This window comes from Haematobia irritans, chromosome 4 (genome assembly GCF_050003625.1).
Source record: "Haematobia irritans isolate KBUSLIRL chromosome 4, ASM5000362v1, whole genome shotgun sequence".
NCBI classification, from domain to species: Eukaryota; Metazoa; Arthropoda; class Insecta; order Diptera; family Muscidae; genus Haematobia; species Haematobia irritans.
Genome location: NC_134400.1, coordinates 114,582,815 through 114,606,503, shown reverse-complemented (window position 1 = coordinate 114,606,503; position 23,689 = coordinate 114,582,815). Strand labels below are relative to the sequence as shown.

Genomic DNA, 23,689 nt, shown 5'->3' with positions numbered 1-23,689 from the left:
CCATAATTATATATAGCCCCCATATAAACCAATCCCGAGATTTGGTTTTGGAGCCTCTTGGAGGAGCAAATTCATCCGAGTCAGTTGAAATTTGATACATTGTGCTAGTATATGGCCGTTAACAACCATGCCTAACTAGGTCCATATCGGTCTATAGTTATATATAGCCCTCAGATAAATTGATCCCCAATCACACAAAAATTGGTCCATATCAAGTTCATAATTCTATATAGCTCCCATATTAGCGACCCCCATATTTCAATTCTGGCTCTCTACGTAGTCCATGTCGATTCGTAATTATTTGTAGACTTACCAATACATAACTTTTTTGTCTAATATATACCACGTATGGACTATCTCACAATTTAGAAAACGATTTAAGATACCACAACCCAAGTAATTCGATCGTCGATGACAGTCTTTCGTAGAAGTTTCTACGCAATCCATGGTGGAGGGTACATAAGATTCGGCCTGGCCGAACTAACGGCGGTATATACTTGTTTTTTACTAACATTGTGTTCCACCCTAGTGCATTAGCCGACGTAAATTTTGAGTCTATACACGCAAAGAAAAAAAACGTTTGGAAAACGTGTACCGAAAACGTTTTTCTTTTGTTAGAATTTTTTTAATTGCTTCGAAAATTTTAAACTTTTATCACCAAAAAAATTCGTTTATTACAAAATTTTTATTTTTTCAATAAAAAAAGTTATTTTTGAAACAACAATAGAGTCCATTTCGTTTATATCAAACACTGTTCTTTTCTGACTTTAGGTCTTTTATAAGACACATTTTACAGTTCAAAATTTAATATAGTACAATGTAATGTTGAACATTTTTTCGGAATCTTCCGAACATATGTGGAATGTATGTAAAAACAAAAAACAAAAAAAACTTTGGTCGAAGCAGGGATCGAACCCACGACCCTTGGCATGAGAGTCGGACGTAGCAACCACTGCTCCACGGTGCCAAACTAAATGTTTGTTTCTGTTAAATAAACTTTGTTTATTCGGTTCGTGGGCGCCGCAAGCTATGCTATATAAATATAACTTATATGGATAATTATCTATTGATGACCATAACAGGTACATAGCTCAGTGGTTAGTGTGTTGGCTTACAAAGTGCATGGTCCGTGATTCGATTCTCCGTCCAGGCGAAAGGTAAAAAAAATTTAAAAATTTATAAATTCGTATAATTTCTTCTACATTGTTGGTATTACAGGAAAAGGTGTTAAGAACTAAAAAAACTCGTGGATGTGAGAAAGATGTGAGGGAAAATGCAATTAGTAAGAAACAATTTTTTTAGTTAGTCTTTATGAAATTGTTGTTACATCCTGGAAAAGAATAAATGTTTATCACAAAAAGTATATACTTTTCTTCCAAATACACTTCCTTACAGCGAAAAGCAAATAAGAAACGAACTTTGTTTGTCTAAAATTTCGTTTGGGAGGAAAGAATTATTTTTTTGCGTGTAGATTTTGTAGAAGTCTATCAAATTCTGTCCAGATCGAGTGATATTTAAATGTATGAATTTGGGACGAACCTTTATATATGGCCCCAACACATTTGACGGATGTGGTATATGGTATCGAAAATTTAGATCTACAAAGTGGTGCAGGGTATAATATAGTCGGCCCCGCCCGACTATAGACTTTCGTTACTTGTTTTACTTTATCATTGGGAGCAAACACAAGGTCGTGGGTTCGATTCCGGCTTCGAACGAACACCAAAAAATTTTTCAGCGGTGGATTATCCCACCTCTGTAATGCTGGTGGCAGTTTTGAGTGTTTCAAAGCTTCTCTACACAGATAAAAATAAGTGTGAGAACCAATAACTTTTGTTGGAAGACCAATAACAAAATTTGTTAATTTTCCTGCAACAAACTAATTTGTACTTTTAATAACCATTATTACAAAAAAGTTGTTAGCAATCGTCACCATCAGAAGGCAACAAATAATTTGTGTTCTCAATAACATAATTTGTAAGTAATTTGTTGAGCATCCAACAGTACAAAATATTTGTTGTTGAACGTTACGTTTAATCCTCAACAAATATTTTTGAATTTGAACGAAAAAGTTTGATTGTGGTTTGTTGGAGTTTATCAATGACCTGTAACAAATTTATTGGTGTATTGATAAAAAATTAAATTGAAATTAAAATTTACAGAATTTTGCTATGAATTGCACCAAAATTGCAAAATTGCCGGAACAATTTTGGAGATATTTTGTTAAGTACACACAGAGAAGGAATATGACCAAAATGTTATTTTTGGACGGGGAACATGTAACATTTTTGTGTCGAAAATCCTATACTCAGTTTTGTAAATGTTTGACAATTTTAAATTTGAGTAGTCCCGGGTCTAGCAAGCATTTTGACAACTTTTTTCCCAGTGCTATATATTCTAGTTAATTAGAATTGTAATAACTCTAATCCCGATATTAATATGGTTTTATTAATTATCTCATACAAAAACACATTTAAGAAACTACCATATTGAAAAATATACAAATAATATATAAAATATATAAATATAGCTTTCGTACATATTCTCAGCGATGTGTGCGTAACCAGTCTTGTATTTTTGTTTTCATATCGATAGCAGTCAACTATTTTCGCAACAAAGCAATTTGTTGAAAATTCAGAATATTTCTATTATTTCCTCTGTGAAGCATCTACAAACACATTTCAACAACAAATGCCTCATGTTCAATAGACAAATTTGTTGAGCATAAGCAGATTCTACATACAAATAAAGTTGTTAATATTTATTTGCAGTTATCTTTTTGTGTGTAAGTGGTTTCACTGCAATGTGGAACGCCGTTCGAACTTGGCTATAAAAAGTAGGTACCTTGTCATTGAGCTTAAAATGGAATCGGGGAGCACTCAGTGATAATAGAGAAATTCACCAATGTGGTATCACAATGGACTGAATAGTCTAAGTGAGCTTGATACATCGGGCTGCCACCTAACCTAAACTAACCTAACCTACTCTATCATTATTGCCCAATGTTGCTCACGAGGACCTTCTCATATCTCTAATAGGGGATGGAGGAAAGACTTGAAACTTCGCAGGAGTCTTAATTTAGCAACCAATATTCGATTTCAGCAATGAACATAATTTTCCCGCACCGGAAAAAAATTCGGCCATGAATGGGTTAAAATGATTTAATTAAGCAAAGTACTATTTCAAAAATTATTCATGTTATTACAAAGCTATGAAATATAGCATACATATTACTAAGATAGAAATATTCACCTATATTTAGGTCGTTTGATCTAAAAGAGTTTAATTCCTCGAAAGGTTGACCAATCCGATTCATTACATAAATTGCAATGAGTACGATCCGATTCTATGTTCGGATCCTGGTTTTTATTGCAGTTTCAGGCTTAGCAATGATTTCAAATAAACGAAACTTTCACTAAATAGTTCATTAAGTTTATTACACTTACCACCCAAAATATCATCGAATAGTCGATCCAAATAATCATCGTCATCATCATCTTCCTCGTCATCATCGTCGGCAGTTGGAGCGGGGGCCGCTTGACCTTGAGGTGTATCATCTTCCTCCTCATCATCATCCTCTTCATCGTCATCATCCTCGTCGTCTGAAAACCCCGAAATAAAGAGAACTGTTATTCATGTTTGTACAGAACAACATGAAAAAAAAGACAAAAAGAGAACATCATAATGAAATGGTCACACGTAAACTTTTCACAAAGAAGACAAAAAAAAAACAACACTACAGAAAAATCCAATCTTACTTCCACCAGCTAGCTAGTTGCGTTGATATCCTATATATTTTCATAAGGACTTATTCACATACACTGACGAAAAAATAAAATAATTGATGGTAAATATGTAAAAATTTAAAAAAAAAAAAAAAAAAAAAAAAAAAAAAACTGTAAATCAAGTGCCCTAAAAGGACACTCAAGCGTAAACATTTAACAAAATTATGAAATTCACCATTAAAGCATTGCGGTGTAATGTTTATGTTTTTTTTTTTCAGTGTATTTAGGAATAAATTCCCCTTCCATCAGAAGTGAATGGAAGACTACATGACGAATAAGGTAACAAAACGTTCACAAAATAAAATAAAAAATTGTGCTACATCCAAAGTGAACCGAAAATGGTGATAGAAAAGAACATTTACGGTGATAAAAGCATACAGATTTGTAAAGGTGCCGACAGGGTTTCGTTGTCTTTTTAACTCTAGCGATCCTTTTGTATTTGTGCTGGTTTGCCATTACAGATTATCCATTTTCATGATGATAACTTTGGCTGTGGCCTAAAGTTTTAGTCAAGAGGATATGCGAACATTTTCTTTTTTTTTTTTCAAACGACGCAAAGGACTATGCATTCCCTTTTTATAAACGTTGTAGGTCTTCTTTGCAGGACAGCACTTTGTACTTCTGGACAAAACACTTAGTCTATATTTTGGGGCTTCACTGGCATTACATTAACGTCGTGTCTGCAGTCTGCGGCAAGTTGCAAATCGTTGAAATATTTGTTGCTCCTTGCACGGTGTTTTAACTTTATTCTATTCGACCTTTTGCGTGTATATTTTTTGGTGGAATTTTCAAAGACAAAAAAATGGTCATAGCACAAGACAGAGCGATTGACGAAGATGGCCAAAGGAAGATTATCCTGTGCAGGTTTTCGACAGGAAATAAAATCTTGATTGCGACTCAGCCATATACAGGATGGCTCATACACACCAAAATTTTTTTTTTCTGATTCAATCACGAAATTAATTGATCCAATTAATTTTTAATTGAAAAGTCTTCAATCACAGAAATGATAGTATCAATTAAAAAATTAATTGAAGGTCAATTAAAAAGTTAATTGATCCAATTAAAAAATTAATTGATACTATTATTTTTGTGATTGATTTTTGTTTCAATTAAAAAATTTGTTGAATCAATTAAATTTTTATTTGAATATTTTTTAAAACTCAATTAAAATTTTAATTGGAAAAATTTTCGTGAAATTTTTTTGTGTGTATGAATTACAACCAACTTAAGGCTGCTATTATTTCTAAACCGCTCAGCTGACAGATGTACTCCAGTGACAGGTAATTTTATTTTTTTTTTCAAGCTTACAACAGCGTTTTGATCTATTACATTCAGAAATAAAATTATTCGTGCGTTATAGAGTGATTGCTGTCATTAGACTCGAAAACCATAAATGGCTATCGTTAGATCTTGAACTAAAGCCGTTGAAATTCTAAAAAATGCAAACGAGCTCACCGATGAAACAAAAAAAGTTAGACTGGAGAGAGCCAAAGAGGTGCTTTTCTTGCACAAAAGTGGCCATTTAGCTAATTTGGGTTTCTCCCATTTGAAGCCATTTGAAATTGAGCAGTTTGTGAACAATTTACTTGTCAAATAGGTTAGCTGAAAAGGGTCGATGATCACTCCCCGTTCGTTTTCATCGACCGTGGGATCAAATGCCAAATATTTTATAAATAATGAAATGTACACAACCTAAATAAAACCTACAGACCATTGATATTCCAAGAGGATTCAGCACTAGAGGTGTGCGTATGAGTGAAATTTCACTCACATTCACGAAACAAAATGTTTATTCACGCACGATACACTCAAAAAAAAGTTCACTTGGATTCAAAGATTTTGACCTGTCCTTAAGGTTTGATATTTATTCCGAGCCAAAGATGCGGCTTTTTTAAAATAAAGATTTTTTAGCGACCTATCTGGTTTTAAATCTAGCTAGGACCAATAAAATTAAAATTAGCATACAGATCTCATTTATCAAATTTCATTCTCCTTTCGCGGTCTATTAATAAAGGTACTCACGTACAAACAAATGGCAGTTAAAAAATCCAAATTATAACGGATACTTCAAAGTACAAAATGTTTTCTTAATTCCAAAAAAATTTAAACCAAAGACGCCAAATCCTCAAAATAAGCCTATATTTGAAGCGTTTTTATCTTAAATCTAAAGATTCAATATTTCAGTTAATTTAAGGACAACTTCTTTAAATCAAAAAATGTGTTTCTTTACCTTAAGGAAAATTAGCCTTAGTCCAAAGACATGGGACTTTAACGAAGTGACGCAAATTTACAAAATTTGTGTCCTAAATTTAATGGAAACTTTTTTTGAAGCAAATGCTATAATCTTTATTCACTATTTTAAAGAAATTTGTCCTTAATATTTTGTAAATTTCGCATCCTAAAATTTTGGTTGCGTAATCATTAATATCACGTAAATATTTTGTTCATGTGTACATGTGGTAGCCAATCACATTCGTGCACATACACGAAAAGAAAATCTGTACTCACGCACGAACTACTTTTAAGGACTCAAGCTCACGCTCGATTCACGACAATTCACGAGACTCACGACATTTCCCAACTGCGAGTGAGCAAAGGTAACAAACCTTCAAAAAAAAAAAAAAAAAAAAAAAATTCAAAGCTACATACAGTATGTCAAGAAAGTGTTTTGACAATAGGATAAAACTTATGTTTTGTTCCAAAATTAAATATAATTTAATTTTAAAAAATATTTTATTATGTATTTTGCAAAGTATACATATTTTATTTTTCTCAAAACGAATTAACATTTAGATTTTTACTTCAATTATTTCTGGAATTTGAAATATTTGGCAATGTCAAATGACTTTCTTGACATACTGTACATCGATTTCAGTAAAAATACGAGTAAGAATAAAATTTTGTTTTTTTTTCGCGAATGTGATTTTGCAGAAATGTTATAACCACGAACATTCACTCCCATTCACGAGAGTTGCTTTGAATTTTGTTCATGACTGTCGTGATTCACGCGTGTCGCGTGCATTTCGTGTCACGTGCACACCTCTACTCAACACTCGTCAATCAAAAGTGGCTTAAAAAGGATGTTCCTCGTTTTATTTCTACCCCACAATTGCCACTGAAATCTCCGGAAATCAATCCGTTGAAGTTTTGTGCCTGGGGGCATTTGGGAGAGTTGGAGAAGGTTGGCGCTAAAAAATACCACAGTAGGGCTGTTTTCTTTTAGCACTGGATACCCTAAGCCCTGAAGGACTAAAAGAAAACAGAGTACTCGTTTATCCAGGACATCGCCAAAAATATGCAACACTGTCATCAGCTGTTTAAAAACAATCACAGAAAAGAAGTAGTAAATATTTACTGCTGCGATTATTTATGACACTGTAACACTTTGAATTTCATGTTTTTCGATAAATTAGTCACAATAAATTGCTATTGTTAATCGAAGTAGAGTCACTTTATCAAAATACAATCTGGCAACATCGGCGCGACTTGTACTGATGAGATGTTGTGGATAGAAAACCAGTGCAACGGCGTTCTGGATAGCCCATACAAATGTTGCATCAAGTGCTAAAAAAAACAGCCCTAGTGTTGATCATCTCAAGCCGGCGCTTCGCGGCGAAGTTCTTTCCACACTCCGCAGAGCCGCTTTTGGGCTCAGAGTGTGTTGGCGTTTGATGACCATAATTCGTACCAAGGTTAGGAAATTCGAAGAAATCAAAGCTAGACATTGAAATTGTGCGCGTGACATTTGAATAAAATTCAAACTAACCCCCATTTTCATGAAGCTCCGTTAGTGCTCCGTTAGCTAACGAACTTTTAAACCGTACCATGGACATATCTGTCATCTTGCCTATATATTCCACATGCCAGTAAGAAATTTAACTGCTGAAAATTTTTCAGTTAAAGTTAACCGGAGAGAAGATATTTGCAAATTTACTTTCTGTTAACTGGCAGTTAAAGCCTAACGGAGCTACAAGAAAATGGCCGTAAGTCTAAATGAATGAGACTAAACAAAAATGTGTCGTGAGTAAATGAAAATAAAATTTTTTCATGACTGGGAGTGAAATTCACGTTCACGATAAAACTCACACTTTGAGTAAAATATGGGCCACACAATAAAAAAAAACACACTCACGAACAAATTCACGTACATGATTAAATCTCACGGTTTCAATCACTTTCACGATTTTCATCACGTTCAAGATTTCAATGGTGTCTATTGTTTGATGGTTCGCTAATGAACCATATTTATGAAAATGTTCCTAATTCATGAATATTTGTAACGAGTCATGAGATTTGTTTGGTATCTCGAAAATTGTCGTCATATTCTATTCTGGCCCAAAACAGAAACTTGTGTTTAATTTAAAGTCGATTGGACTTCACAGACAGACGGACATGGCCAGATCGACTCAGGGACCCATCCTGAGCAATATTGCCAAAGACACCATAACTCTATCTCGTCTCCTTCTGGGTGTTGCAAACATATGCACTAACTGATAATACCCTGCGCAGGTTATAAAATTATATAGCATTTTACTTTGTTGTATTACATATCAGCCACACTGTATAATCCTAAGAGTAATTTGCTGTAAAGAATGTACAAAGCCGAAATTGACAGAGTGTGTTGGAAGTTCATAAAATCTTCACAAACATTCAAAAAGAAAGCTTAGTTGGATCCAAAATTTTGACTTTCCCTTAAGGATCTTGGTATTGATTCTGAGCCAAAAAATAAGACTTTTTTCGTAATTAGTGTAAAGTCAAAATCTTTGGGACCGGGTCTGCTTTTTGTCAGTGTAATATGAGTTCGAATCGGAACATTTAATTTATGGCCTTAAAGTTCATTATAAAGGGTGATACGGTCAAAATTTGGTCAAGGGAAAACGTGTGTAAATCGGTGATATCGATTATTTAAAAAATCAAATTAAATTTCTTTTTCAAGTTCAATTAGTATAAAATTCAGGAAAAATATTTTTTTTTTTTTTTTTTTTTTTTAATGTGATTTTATTGAACAATTTAATTAATAATTCCTTATATATATGGTCCCGCGCCAAGAAGGCATTATTGGGACAAATTGGCAAAAATTATTTCATAATGTTCAGATAAAAAAAAACCAAAAACTATATATGTATGTATAAGAGATGCTAACAATTAATATTGCTAACCAAATTCAAAGTATAATAATAATATAGTGAATACTATAGGTACAACTAGTGCAGAAAAATAAATAAAAATTAATTATTAGAGCAGAAGCGATTCATAGTTATTAAAAATATATCTTTTACATAGCATTTTAAATCTCGATATTGGAAAACATGCCTTTAGTTCTACGGGTAACCTATTATAGGTTATCCCGCCAATGTAATCTATACGTTGTTTTGTCTTTTCCAGACGACATCTTGGTACTCGCAAATTTATTCCATTCCTTGTATTGAATATCGTTTGGTTCTGAGAAAAATGCGTTGTGTGGTAACCGATTTTAAAAATGGATCTAAAAACATATTTAAGGATATTGTATTTATATAACCCATTGATTGGCAAGGTAGTTTTTGCAACATCTTTAAATAATGTCAAACTGGAGTAGTTCGATGGCAAATTATATACAATTCGTAACGCTTTGTTTTGCATGGATTGTAGTGATTTCAATATACTGTTAGTTTTATTATAAGCATAAGCTGTAACTATATAATTCAGATGTGATTGTATTAGGCAAGAAAAAATCTTAAGTTTCGTACTAGTATCAAATTTGTTCTTTATCTTGTACAAAATTCCAATGGCGGGTGCAATCCTCATCTTTAAAGCCTCAATATGCGAATCCCACCTCAGATTACTTTGTAAAATAACACCTAGATATTTCACAGAATTAGTCTCCCGAATCAGTTCTCCGTTAATACGCACACTAAACTCATTATTGACTGAAGGATTAGGCCGAAATCTTATCAGCCTCGTCTTCTCTGGATTCAAAATAAGCCTGTTCAGTCTTGCGAATTCGAAAAGCAACGCCGAATCTCTCTCTATAGCTGTCTTTAATGAAATATCGAAATTATACGGATAAAATAAACATACATCATCAGCGTACAGAATAAGTTTACCACTGAGTTGAAGATTTTTTAAGTCATTAATATATATCAAAAATAGTAAAGGTCCTAAACAACTTCCCTGTGGAACTCCGTGAATAACTGAACCTATAAAACTCCGCGATCCGTCGACATCGACATACTGCTTTCTATGTGATAAATAACTCTTAAATAAAAGCAACTCCTTCCCTTGAATTCCGTAATAACACATTTTTTCAAGCAATAACTGATGATCTACCAGATCGAACGCTTTAGAAAAATCGAAAAATATTCCCGCAACTCCGTTGAAACCATTATCCAAACCACTACATATATATTTCATGACACTAAGTACTGCCTCCTCAGTTCCACATCCGCGTCTAAATCCGTATTGATAATCATACAATAAACGGTTTTCCATACAGTACGAAAATAAATTATCGTAAATAATTTTCTCATACACTTTATCTAATGTAGATAAAACTGCTACAGGTCTGTAGTTTCTAACGGAACTCGTATCTACTGCCTTTGGTATAGGTACAATTCGATGCATCTTTAATATATCTGGATACATGGATGTGCTAACCATTTCATTAAAAATTTTTACCAAATGGGGTACAATCGCATTACTACACCTTTTAATAAACTTTGGCGATATATTGTCATGACCAGGGCTTTTATTCGTTTTCAAAGAATTTATAACTTCTATTAAACAATCACTTTCGATGGGATTTATGGAGAAATTACTATCTACATGGGTCAGACTACGTAGTGAATTAACATTATCGCTAGGAAAGATCTCAATACCTCTTTTTAAATCCTCAACTGAACTAAGAAAGAATGTGTTTAAATGGTTAGCCTTTTCATTATTACCCAACACGTTCTCACCTCGACTATCAATAAGTCGAATTTCCTTCCGTTTCTTTCTACCAAGAACTTCATTTATGAAACTCCAGCCCCGCTTGGGATCATTTGCCGCTCGATCAATACCCTCACTATAATACAAATCTCTACTTCTCCTGTTCGCCACACTTATAACCTTGCTAATACGTTTCAAGGATATATCTACTATTGGATTCTTCTCTCCCTTCCGCCTCTTTTTGAGTAGTTTCATTTTCATAAGAATCATCTGTTGTAAATTTCCATTGATCCATGGTGTCATCATAAATCTAGCATGTTTTCTAGTTTTGGTCTCAGTTGTTGAAAGTTTAATTGATCTTTCCATACATGAAATAAGTTCTTCCATCTTTTCCGATACAGTTAGCGAATCAAAATCTGAATCTGAAGGCAACTCATTCAGCAAATAATTTTCAGCTTTTCGATAATCACAATAACGCTTTACTACTTCAGTATGATCATTTCTAGATATTTTTGCCTTAATCTTGCAGTATATAAGATTGTGATCAGACAAACTGCACTCAACGGAACCAACATAAATCCTCCCCACAAAATTGCTAAAAACATGGTCAATGCACGACTTGCTTGCGGGTCTTGTCACCATTTCATGGACATTTTCGCAACCAAAACTTTGTATTACTGCAAGCAACTCACTGCATAAGGATTCTTGGAGTAGATCTATATTTGAGTCCCCAACTAAAACTAATGGATCACTTCCGTGTTCATTCAAAACTGCTTCAATTATCGTTTTAAATTGCCCAACTGAACATTTCTGGGAACGATAATAGGATACTAACTTCACAAGTTTCCCATCAATCTTAAAATTCAGTAAAGAAATAACGATAATCTCTACAAATGATTCACTTCTACAGAACTCCACATTATATACCCAGAAATCTCTTATGTAAATTGATGTACCACCGTACCCATCTTCCCGACAACAATGAATTCCTTTATAGCCTGGAATTGAATAAATTTGCGAAATTGAGTCTTGAAACCATGTTTCCTGAATTGCTATAACATCAGGCAAAATCGGAATATCAGCTAATAATGATTTTAACCGATTAAATTTATGCAAAGATGAAACGCTTCTGCTATTTAAACTTACAATATTGAAATCAGAATCTTTAAAATTACAAACGTAGTTTTTAAAAGATGAAAAATTCTTGAAATACTTGTTTTTATTAATCATAAATAAATTTAAAATTGTATATCAATTGAAAAAAAAAGATAACAAATACATGAGTAATTATGAAGATAAATAATCATCATCGCCTTCATTATTATCATCATCTTCTTCATCATTGTGAATATTTTCAACCACTTCGAAAGTTCTCGCCTGAACTTCAGATCTTCTTTTCCAATGTTTATTTGTTGTAGCATCCAAAAGCATTTTGTCTACATCATCTAAAGTTTTAACCATCTGAGCTCGTGCGATATTTGTTTTCTTGCAATATACTCTTCCATTGCGAGCATAGATTTGTTGGTACCCAATGGACTTCAATGTCTTTGCGTGTTGCAGTAATACCATTGTCTCTTTGCTCAAAAAGTCATTAACATAAACTGTTTTTGTTTCATCGTTTTCTCTAAGTTTTTTCTTTGCTTCCATCAACTTTTCTTTTTCAGTCTTTGTCGCAAATTTGACAACTACAGATTTTTTCTCATTGTTTTGGTTTCTACTACCAATAACAAAAACATCCTCAACAGCACTTTTATCAAGAGTAACACCAATGTTTTTAGATAACTCAATTATATCATTTATTGGTTTTTCATTGTTTTTAATTTTTATTCCGCTTATCAAGCAATCATTTCGTACACGATAGTCGTTCAAATCCTTCACAGCTTCTTTCAATGATTTATTTTCAGTTTTTAGTTTTGCATTTTCCTTTTCAATAATAGAAATTCTCTTTTTGTTATCATTCACATCTTTTAAAAGTTCATCAAATTTAGCTGACATAAATGATATAGATTCAGACAATTGATCCAATTTATCTAGTTTTTTCAATTGTTTTAGCTCTGTTTTTATTGTTTTTAACTCTTTCCTTATTCCACTCTCTTTCTCATTATCTGTTTTTTCATCAGTTGTACAGAATTCACACTCATATATCTCGTTATCGTTATCTACTAGTCTCTCAAATTCTCTCTTTGTTAGAGATGTGCACTTTAAGTGGAATGTATTCTCACATTTGTCACACAGAATATAATGTTGCGTTTCTTCTTTGATCTCATGTTTACACTTGAAACAAATAATTTTCTTCGCAGCAACGCTCCTGCGGGCCGATGCTTTTGGCATTTTATTTTATTTGCAAGAAAAATGACAGTTCTGAATATTTTTCAGTCACTTTTAAAGAATTTTTTTGGTTTTTATGTTTAATTCGTAGTATTCTGCGGAGGCGATTAGAACACGGTAATAAACACGTCCGATCAGCTAGGGTTGCCAATTTTGTATTCAGTTAGGCTTTCGCTTTTCCAAATCCGAATTGCCGGGCCTCACGCTTGACACCTGCCATCAGATTTTGTACAGCCACCTTGTCCACCTTCTTCGCCGCAGAAAGCCAGTTTGCCTTGAACTGCTGCTCGTCCTTAGCAGTTTTTTGGTCTTCTTTAGGTTCCGCTTGACAATAGCCCAGTATTTCTCAATTGGGCGGAGCTCTGGCGTGGTGGGGGGGTTCTTGTTTTTGGGAACTACCTGCACGTTGTTGGCGGCGTACCACTCCATGGCCTTTTTAGCGTAATGGTAAGATGCCAAATCCGGCCAAAACAAGACGGAACAACCGTGTTTCTTCAGGAAAGGCAGCAGACGTTTATTCAAACACTCTTTCACGTAAATTTCTTGGTTGACAGTCCCGGAAGCTATGAAAATGCTGCTTTTCAAGCCACAGGTTCAGATGGCTTGCCAAACCAGATATTTCTTTGCGAACTTTGACAGTTTTATGTGCTCGAAAATATCTCCTACCTATCCCCTTCCTTTTGCCGTATAAAACTCCTGTCCCGGAAGCTGCTTGTAGTCGGCTTTGACGTAGGTTTCGTCGTCCATTACCACGCAGTCAAACTTCGTCAGCATCGTCGTGTACAGCCTCGGGATCGCGCTTTGGCCGTCGTATTTTGTTTATCATCGCGATTTGGAGTCACTACCTTCTTGTGAGTCGATAGTCCGGCTCGTTTTTTGGCTCGATGCACGGTTGTAGACGATACACCCAGCTTATTTGCGGCATCTCGGAGAGAGAGGTTAGGGTTTCGCTTGAAACTACCGGCAACTCTCTTTGTCGTCTCAGTCTCAGTTTTCGATTTCCCCCCGATCCAGACTTCCTGACTGTCGACAAACGTTCCCCAAACACTTTAATTACATTTGTAACGGTTGATTTGGCAACTTTTAGCGATTTTGCCAGCTTTGCGTGCGAGTAGCTCGGATTTCCGCGATGCGCGAGCAAAATTTTGATACGCTGCTCTTCTTGCTTGGACGGCATTTTGACAACTGAAGAGTGAATTCCAAAATCAAAATAGGAGCAACATTCTACACACACACCTTCAAAATGAGGGGTGTTCAGGTTTTTTAAATGCAAAATTGAAAGAAATACTTCAAGTTTATATTGACCAAATTGTGACCGTGTCACCCTTTATTAGAAAATACATATAACAAGAGGTTTTCAAACAAATTTTCTAAATGTTAGATTAGGTGGCAGCCCCATATATCAGACTCACTTAGACTATTCAGTCCCTTGTGATACCACAGTGGTGAACTTCTCTTTTATCACTGAGTGCTGCCCGATTCCATGTTAAGCTCAATGACAAGGGACCTCCTTTTTATAGCCGAGTCCGAACGGCGTTCCACATTCCACTTAGTGAAGCTTAGAAACCCTCAGAAACCCTCAGAAGTGTCACCATCATTACTGAGGTGGGATAATCCACTGCTAAAAAAAACTTTTTGGTGTTCGGTCGAAGCAGGAATCGAACCCACTAACTTGTGTATGCAAGGCGGGCATGCTAACCATTGCACCACAATGGCTCCCTGCTATTATCCTTTAAACATATGAGACTTAATAGTGGATATTTTAGTATAATTCACCAGAACACTGTGCAATGCATTGCGTGTGTGAGAATATTTGCGAATGCAAAAAGGACATTATTCAAATATGGTGTCTTTATGCTCAGATTATCACATAGTCGCTCTTCACCCAGTCGTTTCGATTCGATTCGTTCTCGTTCTTTCCCACCACGTTGACAATACGTGCGTTCTATATGGGCAATTCATGTATATGTGTGAGTATGTGTGAATCATTATGTTAATACGTCTTCAACGATGTTGCACGGATGGCAGAACGATGAGCTCTGGTAAATATGCTGGCAATGTTAGATGCGTATCACGTTGATAGTGTCAGAGTTGTAGGGCAGAGTGGGTGGTGGAGTGAAATAAAGAAAGAGATTTGAAGATAGGTGGGATATACAAAAATTAAAACAATACTGTTACTTATGTGCATGTGAAAGGAGACGAACAAACAAAGGTACATACAAACAATGCTATTTAACTGCTACAAATATTATGCAAAAGATTATCTCCTTTTAACCAGAAACCTTGTTTTGTGTGCCATGTGTGCGCTTATAAAAGTTTTTGTGTTTTTGCTGCTTTGGAAACATGGAACCACTTACCATCATCGTCGTCTATCAGATCACCCAGATCTGTGTCATCATCATCATCGTCCTCATCGTCATCATCATCATCGTCAACAGCAGGGGCGGCAGCAACAGCAACAGCACCGGCGGCGGCTTGTTGTCTGGCTACAGCACGTTCTTGACGTTCGACCAGTTTAACGGGCGATGCTTGGGCTTGTTGCAGCAACAGAACACTGAGCACACAAAGTAAGATTACGAATTTCATGATGTCTATTCTGTAATAACAAATAAAGAAGGTGAATAAGTAAATATCAGAAATGGAAGATGTTCAAAATATCTAAGGCAACTTAAATCACATAAATTGTCAAAAAGTGTTTTTTTTCTAAAGGATGGAGTGCAAATAGCATAGAATTACATATTGAGAGTCTATATCTGGGCATGGGTATTATGAAACAAGTAAGGAAAGTCTAAAGTCGGGCGGGGCCGACTATATTATACCCTGCACCACTTTGTAAATCTAAATTTTCGATACCATAACATATCACATCCATCAATAGTGTGGGAGCTATTGTCCCAAATACATACATTTAAATATCACTCGACCTGGAGAGAATTTGATACACTTCTACAAAATCTATAGACTCAAAATTTAAGTCGGCTAATGCACTAGGGCGGAACACAATGTTAGTAAAAAACAAGTATATACATCAGTAAGTTCGGCCGGGCGGAATCTTAAATACCCACCACCATGAACCAAATATTAGGGTTTCCTTTGAAATTTCAGGAGGGCTTGAGGACTTGAGGACACTTCCCGAAGATAAATTTAAAAATTTCACCTATGAGGACTATATCAGATTCTGGATTTATAAGAACCATTTTTGTTTGAGTTTTAGAGGAATCATTAACATCTCTGGTAAGTGTGCAAGAAAATTATAAAATAATGTCTTGCTTTGAAATCTTAAATCTGTAGATTTTCACCCGAGAAGTAACTGAAATCTGAAAATTTTACATTGAGTTTCAAGCAATTTTCATGATCAGTGCGCCTTCTATACCCTCAAGAAGTGAAGTCGGTCTATATGGAGGCATTACAAAAAAGGACCGATAAAAACTTAATCCGATACACGTTTTTGTGAGCCTAAAATACCAGAATAGTTACAATTTCAAGCAAATCGGATAAAAACTAAGGTTTCTATAAGCCCAAGACCCTAAACGGGGAGGTCGGTTTATATGGGGACCATACCAAAACATGAACCGACACTCACCATTTTTGGCACACCTCTTTATGGTCATAAAATACCTTTAGATTTAAAATTTCAGGCAAATTGGATAAAAACTACGATTTCTATAAGCCCAAGACCCCATATCGGGAGGTCGGTTTATAGGGGGACTATATCAAAACCTGGACCGATATAGCCCATCTTCGAACTTGAACTGCCTGCAGACAAAAGACGAGTTTGTGCAAAATTTCAGCACGATTGCTTCATTAATGAAGACTGTAGCGTGATTACAACAGCCAGACAGACGGACATGGCTATATCGTCTTAGAATTTCTCCCTGATCAAGAATATATATACTTTATATAGTCGGAAATCGATATTTCGATGTGTTACAAACGGAATGACAAATTTATTATACCCCCGTCACCATTCTATGGTGGTGGGTATAAAAATATGGGAAACATTTATATCTGAAGCAATTTTAAGGAAACTTCGCAAAAGTTTATTTATGATTTATCGCTCGATATATATGTATTAGAAGTTTAGGAAAATTAGAGTCATTTTTACAATTTTTCGCCTAAGCAGTGGCGATTTAACAAGAAAATGTTGGTATTTTGACCATTTTTGTCGAAATCAGAAAAACATATAAATATTTATATGGGAGCTATATCTAAATCTGAACCGATTTCAAACAAATTTGGCACACATGACTATATTACTAATTGTACTCCTAGTGCAAAATTTCAACCACATTGGGCCAAAACTCTGGCTGCTGGGGCCATATAAGTCCATATCGGCCGAAAAATATATATGGAAGCTATATCTAAATCTGAACCGATTCCAATCAAATTTGGCACGCATAGTTACAATGCTAAATCTACTCCCTGTGCAAGATTTCAACCAAATTGGGCCAAAACTATGGCTTTTAGGACCATATTAGTCCATATCGGACGAAAGATATATATGGGAGCTATATCTAAATGTGAACCGATTTCAATCAAATTTTGCACACTTGACTATACTACCAATTGTACTCCTAGTGCAAAAATTCAACCAAATTTGGCCAAAAATCTGGCGTCTGGGGCCATATAAGTCCATATCGGGCGAAAGATGTATATGGGAGCTATATCTAAATCTGAACCGATTTCAATCAAATTTTGCACACTTTACTATACGACTAAGTGTTATGTTTGTACAAAATTTCAAGCAAATCGGTATAAAACTCTGGCTGCTGGGTCCATATTAATGCATATCGGGCGAAAGATATATATGGGAGCTATATCTAAATCTGAACCAATTTGTGCCAAAATCAATAGGGTTCTATTCTGACCCAAATTAGGAACATGTGCCAAATTTGAAGGCGATTGAACTTAAATTGCGACCTAGACTTTGATCACAAAAATGTGTTCACAGACAGACGGACGGACAGGCGTACAGACGGACATGGTTATATCGACTCAGGGACCCACCCTGAGCATTTTTGCCAAAGACTATGCACATATGCACTAACTTATAATACCCTGTTCCTTAGTGTGGCGCAGGGTATAATTACTTGATACAATTAACTTTTTAATCAAACTCGAAAGACTAAGTCAGTTACAAAAGTAATATAAATTTTTTAAATTTTTAATTAAAAATGTTTTTCAAGCAACCAATATTTCAGTAAAACTAAAAAGACAAAGTCAGTTAAGAAAGTAATTGATAGCAACGTTTTTTATTAAAAAAATATTTAGTTTTCCACTCAACTTTAATTAAATTTTTTATTGAATCAATTAAAAAGTTAATTGAAGTTTACTCATTAATTAATTATTTTTTTAATCAAGTATTTTTTGTGCCCAATTAAAATTGATTGATGCAATCATTTTTGTGATCGAAGACATGCCAATTAAAAAATTAATTGGATCAATTAATTTTGTGATTGAATCAGAAACAAATATCTGGACACCCATGGTTGGTTCTCTTTATGAACTTATTGATGGTATATAAGAGCGTAATGCCTCGCCAGTTTGGACATCTGGACAAATCTCGCATTTTTCGACAACTTTATTATAACTCTTTCTTGTATTTCATTATTCGAAATAGGTTTAATCACTCAATTTCATATATAACCTTTTGCCATGCAACGAATGTCAAAGTGGAAAAGACCACAAAACAATCTGCACTCAATTTACATACAGTCTAAAAATCCCTTACGATTTTTGTGTTCAAAATTTACCCTTACATCTAGGACCACGTAAAAGGATCACTGATTCACACATAACTAACCAATATAATATTCACATTATTATTGACAATCAGAGAACACATAGTGAATTCTGCGGTTATCACAACAAGAAAAAATAATGACACAATGGTTATTGCCATAAATAAAAGTTTCATTCGTTGCACAAGAAAAAATGCGGAAAACAAGTGCGACATGCGCCTGCAAAATATATCCTCGGCAAAAGGAATATTTGGGTCAGAAAGCAAAATGCACATTCCTAAGAAAACAACAAAAACACCTATGAAAAATATATGTGGGGACAATATTTGTACCGAAAAGAAGAATGAGATTCTTTTTTTTTTGTCTGTCGATCATACAAAGAATACAAAAACGTTCAATGAAGCAGAATGATGGTACGGTATAGAAAGAGCTCCCTCTATATATGCAGTATATTTCACTAAAGTTACCGGTGTTTGTTGGTTGGTTGTTCTTGGTGTTGCTTTTTTGTTTTGTTCACTCTATCGTGGCAACATCATGTATTGACAGGTGAAATAGATACATGTTTTATGGCTAAAGTGCTGACAAAAAATAAAGCGAAAAGAACAGAGTTGCTGAGATGCTCTTTTATTTTGCAATAACCGAATCAATATGCAACGAGCTGCTGTAGTTTCGGATTAAATATATGACAATATCATGAGAAGAGTATGTGCGCACATACATCATTCATTTATAAGCTCGAAACGCACATTAAAGAGGGTTACTTCAGCATAAACAGTATGAAAAGAAGCCTGAAAAGAATCTATCCCGACTTGTTTCAAATCTCGAGTAAAAATTGAGGAATCAGATTTTATACATTTAGATTTTAGAAATGAGACATTAGATTACGCTACTTAAATTTTAGGATGTGCAAGTTACAAAATATTAAGTATAATTTTTATACCCTGCGCCACACTGTGGAACAGGGTATTATAAGTTAGTGCATATGTTTGCAACACCCAGAAGGAGACGAGATGGACACGTGGTGTCTTTGGCAATAATGCTCAGGGTGGGTCCCTGAGTTGATCTAGCCATGTCCGTCCGTTTGTCTGTGAACAAATTTTTGTGATCAAAGTCTAGGTCGCAGTTTAAGCCCAATCGCCTTCAAATTTAGCACAAGTTCCTGTTTTGGGTGAAAATAGAATCCTATTGATTTTGGAAGAAATTGGTACAGATTTAGATATAGCTCCCATATATATCTTTCGCCCGATATGCACTTATATGGACCCAGAAGCCATAGTTTTACCCTGATTTGCTTGAAATTTTGCACAAACATAACACTTGATCGTATATTTAGTCAAGTGTGAATAATTTGATTGAAATCGGTTCAGATTTAGATATAGCTCCCATATATATCTTTCGCCCGATATGGACTTATATGGCCCCAGAAGCCAGAGTTTTACCCTAATTTGCTTGAAATTTTGCACCAGGAGAACAATAAGTACTATATTCAGGTGTATTTATACCGGAATAGCTTCTTTAATATATCGCAAACAGACAATAAAAATTGGATAAATGAGATATTTATTCCAATCCTAGATTTAATGCTAGATATGTTCCTACAAAATGTCTTTATTTTGAAGAAGCCGCATCTTTGGTTCTGAATCAATACCAAAATCCTTAAGGGAAGGTCAATATCTTTGGATCCAAGTAAACTTTTTTTTTAGTGTATAATAGTTATTAAATAAATCGATTGCATTCTTATAAGCCCGCGATGTAACATAATTGCACCAATCTACGGAATGTTTTATGTTGCTCGTTAGCCATCTTGATGTCGTTGTGCACAAAATTGTTATGTTCACATATTTGAACGCAAAATAAATTTCTTGTTAAAAAATCAGACATGTAAATATATGTATGTACGAAAAAGAGAAATTGATGACAAATTGTATGCACAATAATAGGACATGGTTTAAAAATAAACTGATAGACAGGAACTAAGAAAACAAACTCGACTCTACACAAAAACAAAAATTCGTAGTTAAAGTGATTCTAAATACAACTAATTTTCATTCTTATTAAATTTTTAAAACTCCACACTAATTTTTTTTATACCCACCACCATAGGATGGGGGGTATATTAACTTTGTCATTCCGTTTGTAACACATCGAAATATTGCTCTAAGACCCCATAAAGTATATATATTCTGGGTCGTGGTGAAATTCTGAGTCGATCTGAGCATGTCCGTCCGTCCGTCCGTCCGTCTGTTGAAATCACGCTAACTTCCGAACGAAACAAGCTATCGACTTGAAACTTGGCACAAGTAGTTGTTATTGATGTAGGTAGGATGGTATTGCAAATGGGCCCTATCGGTCCACTTTTACGTATAGCCCCCATATAAACGGACCCCAAAATTTGGCTTGCGAGGCCTCTAAGAGAAGCAAATTTCATCCGATCCGGCTGAAATTTGGTACATGGTGTTAGTATATGGTCTCTCACAACCATGCAAAAATTGGTCCACATCGGTCCATAATTATATATAGCCCCCATATAAACCGATCCCCCGATTTGGCTTGCGAGGCCCCTAAGAGAAGCAAATTTCATCCGATCGGGCTGAAATTTGGTACATGGTGTCAGTATATGGTCTCTAACAACCGTGCAAAAATTGGTCCACATCGGTCCATAATTATATATAGCCCCCATATAAACCGATCCCCCGATTTGGCTTGCGAGGCCTCTAAGAGAAGCAAATTTCGTCCGATCCGGCTGAAATTTGGTACATGGTGTTAGTATATGGCCTCTAACAACCATGCAAAAATTGGTCCACATCGGTCCATAATTATATATAGCCCCCATATAAACCGATCCCCCGATTTGACCTCCGGAACCTCTTGGAAGACCAAAATTCATCTGATTCAGTTGAAATTTGGTACGTGGTGTTAATATATGGCCTCAAACTCCCATGCAAAAATTGGTCGATATCGGTCCATAATTATATATAGGCCCCATATGGTGGTAGTATATGATATTTAACAACCATGCCAAAAGTGGTCCATATCAGTCCACAATCGTACATAGCCCCATATAAACCGATCCCGAGATTTGGTTTTGGAACCACTTGGAGGAGCAAATTTCATCCGAGTGAGTTGAAATTTGGTACATTGTGCTTGTATATGGTCGTTAACAACCATGCCTAACTAGATCCATATCGGTCTATACTTATATATGGCCCTCAGATAAATCGATCCCCAATCACACAAAAGTTGGTCCATATCAAGTTCATAATTGTATATAGCCCCCATATAAGCGACCCCCATATTTCAATTCTGGCTCTCTACGTACAAAAAGTCCATATCGATTCGTAATTATTTGTAGACTTAACTATACATAACTTTTTTGTCTAATATATACCATGTATGGACTAAATCACAGTCTTTCGTAGAAGTTTCTACGCAATCCATGGTGGTGGGTACATAAGATTCGGCCTGGCCGAACTTGCGGCCCTATGTACTTGTTCTAACTTAATTTGTTGTGTTTTTAGGCAAGCTATGTTGGCCCATATTTATAACCTGCGCCACACTGTGGAACAGGGTATTATAAGTTAGTGCATATGTTTGTAACACCCAGAAGGAGACGAGATAGACACATGGTGTCTTTGGCAATAATGCTCAGGGTGGGTCCCTGATATAACCATGTCCGTCTGTCTGTCCGTCTGTCTGTGAACACATTTTTGTGATCAATGTCTAGGTCGCAATTTAAGTCCAATCGCCTTCAAATTTGGCACATGTTCCTAATTTGGGTCAGAATAGAACCCTATTGATTTTGGAAGAAATTGGTTCTGATTTAGATATAGCTCCCATATATATCTTTCGCCCGATATGCACTAATATTGACCCAGCAGCCAGAGTTTTATACCGATTCACTTGAAATTTTCTACAAACATAACACTTAGTCGTATAGTCACGTGTGCAAAATTTGATTGAAATCGGTTCAGATTTAGATATACCTCCCATATATATTTTTCTGTCAAATACTAATGCATGAAAATCCTAACCTCAAAAGAATCACCCTTTATATCTAAATCTGAACCGATTTCAAACAAATTTTGCACGCATAGCAACAATACTAATTCTACTCCCTGTGCAATATTTCAAATAAATCAGAGTAAAAGATTGGCCACTGTGGTCATATGAGTATAAATCGGTATATATGGGAGCTATATCTAAATCTGAACCGATTTTTTATCTTTAATTCAAAAATTCAATGCCTCAATTTATTTGAAGATTATTTCTTTAGATCAAAAATGTTTTTATTCTATTTTAAAGGAAATATGCCGTACTTCAAAGTCATGCGACTTTAGCGGAAGAATGTAAATATCAAAAATTCGTATCCTAAATTTAAAGAAAACAATTCTTAGAGCAAAGATTATGAATTTTGTTTTAAATGAAATTTCTTTCTTTTTAAAGAAATTTGTCCTTTCGTATACTAATATTTTGACTGCATATCTTTTCTGTTGGGATAATTAATATACCCTCCACCATAGGATGGGGGGTATATTGGCGTTACATACAAATGCACAAACTTATTATACCCTGTACCACAGTAGTGGTGGATTGCTTAATTTTTAATATCACATAAATATTTTTTTTTTCAGTGTACGTTTGAGGTATACCATCTGGTCTGGAGTATATTGACATTTCAACCGAATCGGATGAAATTGAAATTTATTCTACCAAAAAACAAAAACATTGTTTTCTTGCTAATTGCATTTTCCCTCACATCTTTCTCACATCCACGAGGTTTTTTAGTTCTTAACACCTTTTCCGGTAATACCAATAATGTAGAAGAAATTATACGATTTTATAAATTTTTTTTACCTTTCGCCTGGACGGAGAATCGAACCGCGGACCATGCTCTTTGTAAGCCAACACACTAGCCACTGAGCT

General features: G+C 35.0%; 1 protein-coding gene across 4 annotated transcripts in view; it reads right to left on the bottom strand.

Moving 5' to 3' along the window:
* Positions 1–23,689, bottom strand: part of LOC142235114 (uncharacterized) — a 170,058-nt gene that overhangs the window by 61,800 nt on the left and 84,569 nt on the right. For all 4 annotated transcript variants that reach the window (XM_075306350.1, XM_075306352.1, XM_075306353.1 and 1 more), the window contains exons 2-3: positions 15,383–15,621; positions 3,447–3,602 (exon numbers count right to left, since the gene is read on the bottom strand). In XM_075306350.1, the coding sequence (XP_075162465.1) occupies positions 3,447–3,602; positions 15,383–15,611 (385 nt within the window). In that variant the 5' untranslated portion in view covers positions 15,612–15,621. The remainder of the gene's footprint in view (positions 1–3,446; positions 3,603–15,382; positions 15,622–23,689) is intronic.